The sequence below is a fragment of the Festucalex cinctus genome, chromosome 10 (assembly GCF_051991245.1).
Source record: "Festucalex cinctus isolate MCC-2025b chromosome 10, RoL_Fcin_1.0, whole genome shotgun sequence".
In the NCBI taxonomy this organism is placed as follows: domain Eukaryota; kingdom Metazoa; phylum Chordata; class Actinopteri; order Syngnathiformes; family Syngnathidae; genus Festucalex; species Festucalex cinctus.
Window position 1 is genome coordinate 19,290,746 of NC_135420.1, and position 15,511 is coordinate 19,306,256.

The following is a 15,511-nucleotide window of genomic DNA, read 5'->3' on the forward strand; positions in this document are numbered from 1 at the left end:
CACTTTTTGGACATTTTTAGGTCATTTTAAAATTTTTTTTTAATCGAAATCATTAATTCATTTAAAGAATATTTTATATATATATATATGTACATGTAAATACATGTAAAAAAATATTAATTTTACTTTTTTTTTTTTTTTTTTTTAAGATCCACAGGGATCCACATGTGAAGGACAAAAGAGCCACATGTGGCTCCGAGCAAAGAACTCACCGAAACACTTGCTCTGGTTGGTGGCCCGGTCCATGAAGACTTTGGATGAGATGACGGTGCCGAAGGGCAGAAACATCTGCATGAGTTCATTGTCTCCAAACTCTTGTGGCAGGTGGTAGATGAACAGGTTGCATCCCTCCGGACCTGGAGAAACACACGAGACTGACTTGACTGACTGTTGGGAATTTGCTTCTTTTTCTCACCTCTTTCAATGCACTTTTTCAGGTGGAGTCCATTAATTAAGATGTGTCATGTTCCTGGGCTGAGACATTATGAGGAGGTCTCACTACATTACTAGTCAGTGCTACCTCTGTTCAAAGAGATTGGACAACTCGAAAAGTGCAGCGTCCACATAATGCTGATTGGCAAAGAGGGAATTAGTTGAAAAAGATACTGCAAACGACAGCGCCTCACATAAAACCTGAGCAATTATGGCATTTGACCCGACATATCTCGGGTATTACGGATCAAAATCAATAGCGTCGCTGCGCCGACGCCCGTCAATAACCCCAATGAGTTGAAAGACAAAGATTTTATCTTTGACCTCAGCTATCTATACCTTGTGTCAAATTGCATCCAAAATCAATAGGATTGCTTCAATGACACGAAAACGCTGGATAAGATTGTCAACAATTCTGTCTAGTCCTGGTTTGAAAAGGGAGGTGTTGAAATTTGGCAGGTGACCAAAGCCACCTTACTGATTCCAAATCAATAGCCACGTCCCAAAAGGCTTGAAAATGATCAAACATAATTTGTTACCAGAGAGTTTTATGAAACATGAAGCGCTTCTTGTGTGAAATGTAATTTAAAGCAAATCGTATCTTTGGTGTGACACATCCCCAAAATGGATGAATGTCAATCGTTACTAACAGATTATGCAATGTTAACGTCTGTATCGCAAATGCATATTAAAATCAATTGTTTTCTCACTTTGACATACCACAACATCAATAATCGCAGGTCAGGCATGCCAATAGATTGTAATAATTTGATTTCTGGCCTGAGGTACTTTTACCATTTTGTGTCATATATTAGGATTGAGTATCAATAGTTTCTTCTTGAACTTAAAATAACAATCCAATAACATTTTGCAAAACAATCATCACAGACTGCTTTCTTTCTTTCTTTCTTTCTTTCTTTCTTTCTTTCTTTCTTTCTTTCTTTCAAAAACTGATCTAAACGAGAGGAAACACCGCCAGACCACGCAAACTCAATAGTGTCCCTTCTTTGATGTAAAATAGCAATCTAAAATTAAATTAAATTTGGTAACTGACCATTAAATTGTGGCCAATTTCCATTGCAACGAAGCAAAAATAGTGGCAAAAACTTGTTACATTCTTTTTAATTATGTGATTACTGTATGATTTTTATATAGTACAATATTAAACATCTACTATTTTTCTTATTAAAAAAACAAAACAAAACTATATGTATATTTTTGGAGTGTTTGGTGAAGCTGGAACGGATTAATTCAATTCCATTCATTTCAACAGGGGAGGATAATTTGACCAATTTGGATGGTCACTGAGTTATATATATATATATATATATATATATATATATATATATATATATATATATATATATATATATAATTTGTGGAGACAATTACTAGCTATAGCATAGCTTACTTTGTCCTTCACATTGCTATCATTCCCAATCCTAAGCATGAATTCTGTTTTTAATTATCGCAGAAATAGCACTGTCTATACGTGCGTACGTTATATGTTCTTTCTAACCACACAATCTCAGAACATTACCAATGTTTTATCACCCTCATCTTTTAGATGTACTGTCGCCATTTCCCGAGATGAGCTGTGAACGCTATGCTGCATGTGGCCACTTTATTTATCTATTACACACAGAGAGAATGAGAGGGTAATATTCCTCTCTCGTAATATGTGCGAATGAGATGTGTACAGTGCCGAAGCAATATTGCTCTCTCATGCTCGTCGTGGTTTATAAATCTCGTGCAAGATGTGTAAAAAAGTAATAATGTTTTCTCACCCTCACCTTCTCTCTGCTGCTGCTGCTGCTGCTGCTGGATGACCTGCGGCGCTTGGGGCAGCGTCTGGCCGATGGGAGTCAGCGTGGTGGCCGGGTAGATCGCTGCCAGAGGGGGGGGGGGGGGGGGGGGGGGGGGGGGAGCGGTGTGAAAATGTGGAGGGCGTTCCGCGGGGATACGGTCCAGAACGTAACGTTAACGTGTGAGCGTGATAATGTCGATATGGATCAGAGGTGGGCTGTGGCGTGGGTTGCATTTTTTAGTGTCTGTTTTATTATTACTGTAAAAAAACAACAACAGACTTTCTAGTTTAATCCTTGCAAGAAAGAGGACAAATTGTACACCCCTTCCCATTTTAAGGCAACTGACACCATGGTTCACTAGCTACAAAATTTGAATTCAAACGGCGCAATAAGGAATAAAAAAATAATTTGAATATAAGATTCATTAAAAAATAATATGCTTCCATAAAGTGAGATTTGGGCATGAAATTGAGTGCAGACATTTTTGTTATTATTGTTTTTTTGTACATTTTCATGTTTTTGGGATAAAAGTGAATGCAGAAATTGTTGTTATTTATTTATTTATTTAGTTTACATTTTCAATTTTTTGGGATAAAACTGAATGCAGACATTTTTGTTATTTATTTTTATTTTTTTTACATTTTCATGTTTTGGGAATAAAACTGAATGCAAACATTTTTGTTATCATTTTAATTTTTTTTACATTTTCACGTTTTTGGGATAAAACTGAATGCAGACATTTTTGTTATTTATTTTTATTTTTTTACATTTTCATGTTTTTGGGATAAAACTGAATGCAGACATTTTTGTTATTATTTTAAGTTTTTTTTTTTACATGTTCATGTTTTTGGGATAAAACTGAATGCAGACATTATATTTATTTATTGATTGATTTATTTTTACATTTTTATGTTTTTGGGATGAAACTGAATGCAGACATTTTATTTTTTTATGTATTTATTTATTTATTTTTACATTTTCATGTTTTTGGGATGAAACTGAATGCAACTGTTATTTGTCCCTTTAGGGCCTCCGTATGTTCACTTGTGTCTGGCAATGAGGAAATTAGCCAACAAAAAGAATTGCGTGTAATATTATCAGCTGCTTCACATTTGCTTGACACATTGCATATTACTTTAAAAAAACAGCGTTTTTAAAACAGGTATTGCGTCCCAGAAATGCTCATTCGTATAAATTTTGACTAAAAGCATTATATACATTGTTTCTCTCTATAAAATTCTGCAAGAGAGACTGAGCACTGCTCCATCAGTGCATTTGGGGAACCTTTTTCCAATCATGGGCAATTTCAGTTATCATAAAACCCTTGGAGGAGCATACTAAATTTATGGACAAGAGAGCCTCTGAGGTTTATTACAGTTCCTCTGCGCTTATTGCATGGCAGGTAGGACCAAAGTATGGTGAACATCAGCCTATTCATAAATTCATCAATTTGCATTTTGTTCCGTGTGATAGCTTATGATAATAAGCTATTTGCTGGAAACACTTTTCGTTTATTTTTGTGCACTAAAATGCCACTCGAACCCAATAAAAGTAGTAATTGGTGTCAAGGAAGTGATACATTTGACTGATGTTGGGGAGGAGGTACATTTAGACTGAGTTCATAGAAGTTATAGATTAGGATACATTATATTATGGCTGATGTTAGACATGGTATAAAAGCAGCTGTCATATTTACATTTTAAACTACTAAAATGGTAAATTACACACGTAAACAAAGGGAAATATACTGTACACTGTTTTGAAGAGCAGCGCGAACACGCACCTGTGTATTGCTGTACTCCGGTGAAGGCTTGCTGCAGGGTGTCGGCGACGGTGGGGCTCTGGGTGGAGTAAGGCGGCAGGCCGTTGGTGTAGACCGTCTCCACGGCGGGGTGTCCGTTGGGCTGATGAGGGATGCCGGTGAACCCGTTGACGATGGGCGTGACGATGCTGGGCACGGCGGAGGTGGTGATGTTGGCTGGTGGAGAACTTAGGCCTGAGGGGGAGAGGAACAATGGCGGACCAATTACAACCAATCTGTAGTCGACTTCAAAGTAGGAGGTAAGGTAGGAGTCCATTTTTTAGCAAGTACGATAGAATGTAAAAGCAACACAAAACTCCAACATCAAAACTGTGGGGCAGGTTTGCAAACCGCAGAGGCTGCAGTTCCGCTTTAGGCCAGAGGTGGCAGTTGCGAGTAAAATAGTGACAAACTCTGGAAGTCACCTGTACAAGCTGGATAAAGCTCAGTTTACTGTGCAATAATATACAAATAATTGCACAACCTAATAGACATATTTTCATTTGTCTCTTTTTATATTTATGTTTACATTTAAGTCTCTTAAGTAATTCAATTACTTTTTGGAAGAAGAATTTGTAATTATAGCTAGCTAATTACTTCTTTAAAGTAACTTGCCCAACATTGTTTGTGGGCCTATTCCCGAGAATTAGGGCTGGGTAAAAAAAATAAAAAATAAAATAAAAGAAAATAATAATAATAATAATAATAATTTAATAATGACTATCGAATTGATTATTATTTTTGAGCCTGATCTCAATTCATAAAACCATGAATCGATTATTTTAATATCTCTTTTCCAGATAAATTCATAAGAATATAAAGTTTTAAAGGCCAATGTTTTTTTGTATCTTAGGGTTTTCTTGAAATTTACTTTTCAAATGAATCTAAAATGTTTTGTTTTTTTTCTTCATTAATGAAAGACCTGACTTGTTGCACTTTTAGACCATTCAGAATAATTTTCATTTATATTTTCATTTACAACTAGTGAATTTGAATTCTGAAAATATTTTCATCTCTTCCTTGCTGATTTTGTGCAACAATTCAGTGATTGTAACACGTAAACTAAATAATTTAACCAAAAATTTTAATTGAAATGTAATGTTTGTGGACTTTTATCATGTCCTTGATATTTTTGAAAGCACTATATAGATAAAGATGACTTGACTTGACTTGACTTAAGAAGAAATGACGTTCCGTAATTTCATCAATATCGATTGAAGTGAACTGAATCGAATCGGGCAAAATTAAAATCGAACTGAACTCTTGTGAATCGAAATGGAATTGAGTGAGGAAATTAGAATACCCTACGGCGAAAATAGCGGGGGTCGACTGTAATCTATTTATGTACCTGTCCTGAGTTGTCAACCTTTGATGGACGGTACCTTGAAAGATGTGTTAAGCCCCCTGCATGACTTTCGAAATGTCCAATGATTGTATTTTATTAGTGGAGTGTTGATACACACGCACATAGTCAGCATTGTGCAGAGAGGCTTGCAAAGGCATGCACATTTCCTGGCTAATGCAAGGACACGGGCCTGTCACATATCCGCTATTTGTCACGACACATCAGGCAAGATCGCTGAGGAAGTGAACCTGTGAAAAATGAGGCTGTCCGCCGTGTTTGCGCGAGCCCCCGCTGCTCGACATGATGAAACTACCATGCAACTTCCGAAAGGGGGGGGGGACAGAAACTTGATGGAAACGATTAGAGCGCGCCCGGGGAAGCAGGTTGCGAAAACAAAAAAATGTCGCTTATTCAGAGAGAGAGAAAAAACAAAAAAAGACACATAACAACAGTTGGCAGTTTGACAAATGTGCCGGTCATAACATACATGGCGCACGCCTGAGAGGCAGCGGCAGGACGCTTCATGAGCGGAATCGAAATTGCTCGCTCGCCGTCCCCTCCCTCTCATGCAATGCATTTTAAAAGGGCCCTCCTTTGGAAAGTGTTTCCAATTATGCCGGGAATGCCAAAGTACCCATTTTGAGCAGAATCTCACGGCGTGATGGCCTCTCTAAAAGGGGCCGCCTCCGTGGCGAAGCATCCGCGCTCGCTCGAGTACGGCTCCCCTGAGAACCTCCTCTCAATCTGGAAACCTGAGTCCTGATTGGTCGGGAATAAGTGGGGTTGTGCGGGTTGTCGCGGGACCCCCCGACAGCATGCTGTCTTCCCGTAGGGCTATGGTGCCTTGGCAGAGGACCTCAAATGAGAGGTGGTCCATATGAGATAAACAATGACACTGAGGTTTATGCTAATGGAATGCTAAATATGCTGTACATTGTCACCGCTGAGGAACACCATCTACATATCCATGTGGAATTGCTTTTCCGTGCTTACAACCAAGTTCTTTTTGCATAATTCTCAGCATATAGCCCAAAGAACCTTATATGGTCATTTAAAATGAAGTCAAAATATGCACAGACTGCAGGGGGTTCTCTATTTACCTCTATGTTGGCGATTTAACCTAAATTTCCAAGTTGGAACACAGCAGAGTTTAGAGCTGTCAAAATTAAATCGATGAATGAACAAGTAATCAATTATCAAATTAATCAAATATTTTAACAGTCAAGTAATCGTTTGGAGCCATTTTTAAATTTAAAATTGTTCAAACTCTCTGATTTCAGCATATCAACAGTAATTGTTCACTGATTTTTGTAGTCCTTCATGAAAGAAGACTGATTATCTATATTCATTTATTTGCAAACATCTGTTTTTACTTTGGAAAACAAAGTAAAACATAGTATGACATCATCCACCATTTTTTAGAATCAGTATACAAATTACAGGGTGTCCTCGAGTTTCGGCCGAGTTCCGTTCCTACGCTGGTATGTAACCCGAATTTCAACTTTGTTTTGCATTTGCATTATTAGGGTTGGAACACCTATGTAACTAGGGGCGTGAAAACCAAATAAAAAGAGAGGGTGAGGAGGGGATGAGGACTCCCTGTATCGACTTTAACGGTGAAATCCATCTTTCAGGGTTACTTGTCTGACATTTATTAAACACAACAAAAAGGAGAGAAGACACTCAGTTCAAAGCTGGAGAGAAGAGAGAAGAGGAACTGACTTGATACAATCCACTACTGCACTCTCTGCAAAAAATCCCCTCCTCACCCTCTCTTTTTATTTAGTTCTCACGCCCCTAGTTACATAGGCGTTTCAACCCTAATAATGCAAATGCAAAACATAGCTCAAAGTCCATCCATCCATTTTCTTAACTGCTTTTAATCACAAGGGTCATGGGGGGTGCTGGAGCCTATCCCAGCTGGCTTTCGGGCAGTAGGCGGGGTACACCCTGAACTGGTTGCTAGCCAATTGCAGGGCACAGCTCAAAGTCTAAAAATATTCGATAGTGACAACACAAGCAGAGTTGCATATTTAAAGTTAAGTTAGGTCCTAAAAGGCCTATTGAGCTTTACAACAGACACAAATGTTTGCGCTTTTAAGACTCCCAAATAAAGACAACAATGTTGTGAAAATTCTCCATAGACATAAGCGGGTTTATAACTATGTTGACCTGGGGAATAGCCTCAGTCCATTGAGAGTTGTTGTGTCTTTTATGCTTGTTTCTTTTTTTTTTTTGTACCCCTCCGAAACCTCCGTACAATTGCTTGCTTCCTGTGGGATTGTGATAAATTAGTCTGCCGCCTCTGTCCGTTCTTCCGCCAGGACCCCGGAGACCGCCGCTCCCGTACGAAGCCGGTGACGGCTACTCTGCCACGGGAAGGCCACACGCACTCCAACCCCAGCATCTCGTAATGCATCCTCTCCATCATCGGGTATATTCCGTTTTCAGGGGGCTTAGCGCCTCTTGTTGTACTGTGGTAGAGGTAACGTACTCGGGGGTGGTCATGTGGGCTTTTGAAGGTGCAATTACATAAGTGCCAGGGTGTGACGTGTGGTCGCAAAGGGAGTTCGTGACAAACGGGATGTTCTGTTGGCGTTATCTCATTGGAAACAGCATAGCATTAGTAGGGATGTGCAAATTCAATGCTGGAGGGGGCCCACATTTTTTCATCAGGGCTATGTGGAGTTCACATCAGACCACACTTACTAACCAGATGTATAACAACATTGCTATTTTAACTCATTCACTCCCAGCCATTTTCACTGAAGCAACCCCCTTCGCTTCCGGCTGTTTCACTGGATTTTGACTGATTTTGCAAGGCTCACAAAATAGTGTGTTTGATTGTGAGGAAACATGGACCTATCAAAAAAAAAAAAGATTAGAGTCTTTTCATTCACCAGGAAGGAAAAGTACATTTGTATCTGTTTCAGTTTTGCAGCAATTAGCATTAGAATATAGCTAAGTTTCATCAATATTTACATTGCTGGTGAAAACACTGACAACAAGAGCTTGTTGCTACATGGCCCAAGCTGATCTCTTATACTCTGCTGCCACATGCCGGACGTTTTTTTTTTTTTTTTTTTTTTTTTTAAATAACTACCATTGCTTTAAGCCACATCTTCATGTCAGAAGCTGCATCAAAGCCTTCTGTATGCACTTGTGTTTAAAAAAAAAAACAAAAAAACAAAAAAAAAACATGTAAACACGTTTTTGGGACAACTTTACTACTACACCTGTAAACTAATGGGCCAATCTAGTTATCTAGGACAAAATATGTGCCCTTAATATATTTCATTTTTGATAATCCGTTTTCGATGTATGCATAAAAGATCCACTATCTAAATCCAACAACAAAGAGTTTGAAGCAAACAACAGAATAACCACATACTGCAGTTTTCTTTTCCCAGTACAAAGGGCATAATAATTACCTTTTAAGGATGACACAAAACTGCCGAACAATAAACATTAGGTGCAAGAACTTGTTGTACATTTTTTCCCACAAAAACCAAAACACACTCCAAATGTTATAATAATTAATGTTTTCGAGGTATATCGAAATGCATATCATTCTCAAAATAAAATAAAATAAATTATGAGGGCCTACTCATTTTGTAGTATAAAGCAGTATAAGACCTAATGTAAGTGCAACTAAGACATGACTGCCATCGAGTGGGGATTGGTGATATTACAACTTAAACTACAGTGGAACCCTGGATATTTGCAGTTTGGTATACCCGCAGCTTTGCAAATATTTTTTCATATTTTGTATTTTTCCTATTTTTATTTTTTCTGGGGATTTTTATCCCCAATTACCCCCTTTTTGTGGAAAAACATAGTTAATGTTGATTATTGTTGTTTTTTTTGTTTTTTTTTAAGTATTTGGGGGTTTATTAAAAATTCAAAAATAAAATAATAATGTTGTTTTTTCAACCAACCAATCAATTTATTTAATCTGTGAAATAATGGCCACCCAAAATATTGACACGTTGGGTATTTTGACATTTTCACTGAGAGGTGTACTCACCTTTGTTGCCAGCAGTTTAGACAACAATGAGATGATTTGTCATTTCAGAAGCGTGTATCAAACTTGTAGCCCTTTGCATTAACCAGTACCCAAGAAGTAGCTCTCATTCAAAAATTTTGGTGAGCTCCGCCTTAGAGGAAGTTTTTTTTTTGGCCTTCCTTATAGAATAATTCTAGCCGAGCTTCATATGTAAAGCACGCTGGGAGAACTTTTGCTATGAATGGGCGCAATATATATACAAATTGACTTAAGAATAATGGACTCTTCACAACCAAGCTAAAAAAAATAACAGAAAACATTTCAAGTTTGCTTCAAAGGCAGTTTTCATTGGAACCTCGCAAATATGCAGTACATTTGATGTAAGCAAATTTACATTCCCATCCTCGCAAGATGGGGGGAAAAAAAACCCTCTTGATCCGCTCTTTGCCGTGATTGCCTGGCAAAAAGGAGCCCGGGCGCTGCGACAGAAGTATTTATTATGCTAATTATACATTGAAATCAAGCAAGAAGGGAGAGCCTGAGAGTCATTACAGCCACGAGGACTGGAGCAAGTAATAAGCACTCAAAACAGATGCTTTCATCTAACTGATTTAAATTGTGATGCATGTTTTTTTGAACCAAAGGGAAAATGACGAGAAATGAATAATAAAGTAGCTTTCTGAGACAAGCTGACACCAAGAAAACTATTTGTATTGAATACTGAACGCTACCAGCGTTGCCCGCTTTGATGCGGGGTTTTCTCTATGACACACATAGAGGATGATAAGTATTTGCTCACAAAAACGTATAAATACGTTATAATTGAAATGTTTTAAGTGTCCCAAATATGTATTTACATGTTTTCTTTTAAATGTATTTTTTTTATGCTAGAGCATACAGAAGGCCCTGATGCAGCACCTGCAGAGAATGGTTGAAGCAATAGTAGTTGGTACAAAAACGGCCAGCAGGTGGCAGCAGAGTATAAGAGATCATGTTAAAACAATACCAATGCTAATTGCTGCAAAAAGAAAAGATACTTTATATACTTTTTTCTCTTGACTCTAATCTTTCTTTTGGTAGGTTCCATGATTTTATAGCAATAGAACACAAAATTCTGTGGGCCTTGCAAAATCAGTCAAATCCAGTAAAACAGCTGGGAGCGAAAGGGATTGTTTCAGTGAAAATGGCTGCGAGTGAATGAGTTAAGAGCATTTTGGGGGTTTCTTTGTTTTGTTTTGTTTTTGTCTGTGGAGCTCACTCTGCTTCATCTAGCCTTCCCTCCTTCCTCTCTTTAGTTTTTCCTCTGGTCTCTTGAGATCTCCCTAATCTATTGGAAGAGGTTTCTGGGGTTGGTGTAAGATTTTGGTTTTGGAACCATGTGGGTTGCAGGTGGTGCTTAGTTGGTGCTGGATTTCACTTGGGTTCTTCTTTCTTTCCTTTAACCTTTCTTCTGGTCTCCTGACCTTCTGAACTTCACGACTCTGGCAAGACTCCGAAGTATCCGGTTAAGGTCAGGGGTAAAACGGTTTTTGCCCATGAAGGTATGACCAGTGTGATGTCATTTCTGATGACAGAGAAAGAGAAATTGTCCAGGGCAAACATGCGGAATGCAGTATAAAAGAATTCCCAACTCATACGGACGCTGCTGTCTCACTTCTACCACTCATTGAGCTGCCATCCCATCACAAACGGTTTACAGTCCCTCATGTGTTCAAAACAACCTGGCATAATGAGCCACATGCTGCTTCACAAAATCTAAAGACAAATACATTTTTGTTGTTGCCATTTTTGTCACACGAGATTGCCTACATGCTAACAAAAGCTTCCTTTCACAGCTCGGTCCTGCCGCTGACGTTATTTTCCAAACGCATCATCATGCATCATTGTGAGGACACGCGCGCTAATCAGCGCAAGCATCTGGCAAACGGCTCGTGCGCCGACGAGCTTAAATGCGTGGCATCTGTTGATCAAACGGACGCCTCATTGTATTACGAGTAACACCTTTTAACCTCCAAGCGTCTGCGGACTCACCATATGCATGTGTATGTACTCATTTTTTTTTTTTTTTTTTTTAATTCCAGAAAGGTTACACGGATCATTTCAATCAAAGACCAATGTCACACGTCAAGCTGGTGGTCCATTTAAACGATGATCTGAGCTTTATGTTAATGCCGAGCGCTAGTCACAATTTGCAGACAGTCACTCTACCTCGCTGCGACTTAATGCATAAATTAGACTTGCGACAAAGCAGAGAGGCGCCCTAAAAAAAAAAAAGTTTCCGATTCAGTGCAGGTGTTCGTTCACCAGCCCTGCACACATTTGTGGCCTGCAATGCTTCCTGCAAGCATGCTTCCGATTTTTCATGGATTTATGTTGAAAACTACCAATAAAAATGGAAATAATTACATGCACGGGTAATCATGTAATAAAATGGCTGATTACACTGGGGACAATTAAAAAAAAAATGTTGTGTTAGATTTTTATGCCGATTAAAACTTAAATTAGCATACTGATGCCAAAACTGCAGTTTAGGTTTTTTTTTTCCTAACACGTCAAGTGTTTTTGTTTTTTTTCTCCCCATATTGCAGTGTTTGAAAATTGCATCAATGTCAAATTGAACTGGATTCATTTTAAAATTAGGCAAGGGACACAAACAAACAATGTCCATTGCAGCTCAGGTTATGGATAGCAGATGTAATGACAAGTCATAAGTAAAAAAAAAAAATCAATAAATCTTGTGCAGTTCAAATGGAAGGCTCGTCAGATATATATCACCATTATTTAGTGTTTTTTATTTGGGATGGGCAAGTACCAACATTGGCCTTACTTCAAGGTATCGGACCTCACAATGGTGGTGGCTGATACTAGCATTGGTCGCCCTCTTGTGGCCGTTTTGGAACTAGAAATTAGAATAATCGAAAATTGTCATTAATTTCAAGCATTTTTTTTTTTAGGTAAATGCTATATTGACATATAGAGTACCTTCTTAAAAATTGTCATTGGCGAGGGGGAGGGGTTTGTGTCAAAAGTACTAGTGGTATCGGTACTTGGTATCGATGTTGAAAACAAGTAGTAGTGAAAATTGCTAGCTTTTATTTGCAAGATAATTCACAACATTCCAACTGTTACATAAAAGAACTGTTACTGTAACAAACTTACTTAAAGCGAAGCTTTGTATAGAAGTGGTATTTTTGCCATACTGTTCCACTCCTTGCAATTATAAACGAATGCGCCTTCACTATTATCACCAACCCCATGATAGTTAGCATAACTGCAGTGTGGCCTGTGATGAAAAACAAGCTGACACCCCTGCCATGTGGCACTGAATTATTCTTCCGACTGGTGACTGACTTCCTGCAGTCTTTCAGTAGTGTCACATACCCTTGGCCTACTTCATACACATTCCCTCGCAAGTCATGGTACGCATTTCTTCATCCGAGTCTGAATAAGTCATAGCCACAAGTGCGGTAAATAAAAAAATCTAATGTAGTCGCTCCCGAGGCAGCGCGACTCGTATTAATGAACGCAGAAGGAAATAAAACATTTCATATTTATGCCGGTCCTTGAAATCTCGCACAAAAGCCCGGCTTTCTGTGAAGGATTAATGGTACACTATGCTGAATAATAAAAGGTAATCAGTAGGTGGTGGCATACACACACACACACACGCACGCACACACTTGTCTTGAAGGGAGATAAATAGTGCAGCTTGATGCACATCAGATTCACGCTCACTTTGTCACAATCTCTCCTCATTGCACGGCAAATATATCCTCTGTGCCACAATATTAGGTACACACGCACATTCTAATGTCACCCAATGTCAGAGCTCAATCAAGTCACTTTCCGATTTATAACATCGTAACTGATTTTTACAGTTTTGCACGGTCCACCATACGCAGAACGACCGATGTTGCAGTACTAGGTCTAACCTGCGAGGGGCAGTACTGTACAACAGGGCGTGCAGACTAACGGAAAATACAAAGAAGATAAAATCGTAGACATCGAAGAAATAAAAGATGCTTTATCTCGTGACTAATCATTTAAGTAATTGCACTTTATTAAATCATCTTACTTCTTTTCACTCTTTACTGTTTTTTTAAGTTACTACATTAAGATAATAATGTAATTCTTAATTAAAACATGTAAAGAAAATTTGTGTTTTTTGGGTGGCTGGAACAGATGAATGAAATCTCAATTAATTTCAATGGGAAAAATTAATTTGATAAACAAGTAAAATATTCAACTTAATTTATACAACACTAACAAAAATTAAATTACAAGCTTCATAGTCACGCTCTTGATTAAAAATTTATGTCAAGGTACCATTTCTGTGAGTTGTGTCTGAAGGGCACAGGGGAATGAATTTCTCACTTAATGCGCCAATTTGGCGCAATACAGTGTGGACGGTGCTTCACACTGCCAGAGGTTATATTTATTTTTTAATATAGTAGCCAGAATTTTGGTGTATTTGTGCAACTTTGAAAAAGAAACTCAATGTATTATTAATATATATATATTTTTTTTTTACAAGACTGTTGTTTGTCTCACATGGACTAAATCAGCTCAAATCTTTCCTGACAACTCCTCACTAACTTTCTTTCTGCCCCCTAGAGTTATAGTAGTTTGGGATTTTTCATTATACTATACAGCTAATTATGGAAACAATGAATTTTAATGTATGTATTTTTTTATTTTAGTTGCAATCAAAATATTAGACACACCTTTGATATTATTTCGCAACATAAGAGGTGCAAGATATGCAGTTCCACAGTCATATGTTAAATATCTCTCTGACATAATGATTCTCCATCTTTTCAAAAGCATAATTTTTGTTATATCTCTTGTATTAAACAGTTTGTAGCCAATGTGCCCGTGAGTGTGTACAATAAACTACAAAATGTAACTTCATGCTGAGTCCTGCCAAGAGTAAATCCATCACAATTTCAGTCTTATTAATCACACTTCCTGATAGGTCACACACATTCAATAGTGGACACTTGATCAACATGATTGATTTGATGATTTGCATTTCCACTTTTAACACATACAGGGAGTGCACAGTAAAATGTAAACACAGGCAGCATCTACCTTTATATACAGTGAATTTTTTCGTTATATTTTACATAATATTTATTTTAGCCCTCTGGGCTTCAGGTGAAGCCATGTTTGAGGAAAAAAAAAAAAAGAGGTTAATTGGGGTCGTGTTGCATTGATTGTGTCTCTTCTGTAAATTCAAATTCACTGACTGTACTGAATTAAATGAGGCAGGACCACCACGGCACACGGCGAATAAAAGACAAACTGCCTTTCTCACAGGGAGGCGAATGGAATTTCAATTTAAGAGACTGCACACACACACAAAAAAGAAAGAAATAATTTGATGAAATGCAGCAAGCTTGATCCAGGAATTTGGATGCTTGTAATAGCACCTCTGGCGGACACTGATTGGTTAAAAGTTAGCAAAGTCTTACAAATCACTCCTTGCCGCAGTGTTGACAAAGTAGGTGAGCGGAGCACAACAAAGACTTGGATGCTCTATTATTTATTTCCCTTCTTGCTTTTGTAGAAGGAAGAATCACCGCCATTCCTTCCCCCCTTCTTGTTCTCCCTCACAAGAGAAAGAAGCCGAATAAGCAAAAGTGAAGCACCAGATGCGAAGTAATTCAAAGTCACTCCCTTTCCACACCTTTGTATACCACACTAAATTTACAATCTCTCTGTGGAGGAATATGTTTAGATTTCCAGTAAAGCGGGTGCTGTTTTGGCCTTGATGCAAGCCACTCAATTACACACATGCGATGAAACTATTATAATTTATTCTTATTCTTATTATGCATGTTGTTTTTGTCAAAGGTACTGTACTACCCAAAACTATAAGGGCAAACCATTGTGCCAAACTACTGTACAGTACAGGAATAATAATAATAATAAATAATAATAATAATAATAATGATAACACGCGCCGCCCCCCATCTCTGCTCTCTGCGCTGTCACCAGCGTGTCCCCTATCCTTTCTTGCCACTCGGATTCAAGCAAAATCAAAAAGAGAAATTTTTCGATAATTTAAAGCGTACTACTTAAAAAAAAAAAAAACACCGAATCGCGTTTCGGTTTGA

General features: G+C 38.0%; 1 protein-coding gene across 1 annotated transcript in view; it reads right to left on the reverse strand.

Moving 5' to 3' along the window:
* Positions 1-15,511, reverse strand: part of celf5a (cugbp, Elav-like family member 5a) — a 276,124-nt gene that overhangs the window by 10,663 nt on the left and 249,950 nt on the right. Inside the window, exons 8-10 of the mRNA XM_077533281.1 lie at positions 4,024-4,236; positions 2,220-2,321; positions 213-356 (exon numbers count right to left, since the gene is read on the reverse strand). Of these exons, the coding sequence (XP_077389407.1) occupies positions 213-356; positions 2,220-2,321; positions 4,024-4,236 (459 nt within the window). The remainder of the gene's footprint in view (positions 1-212; positions 357-2,219; positions 2,322-4,023; positions 4,237-15,511) is intronic.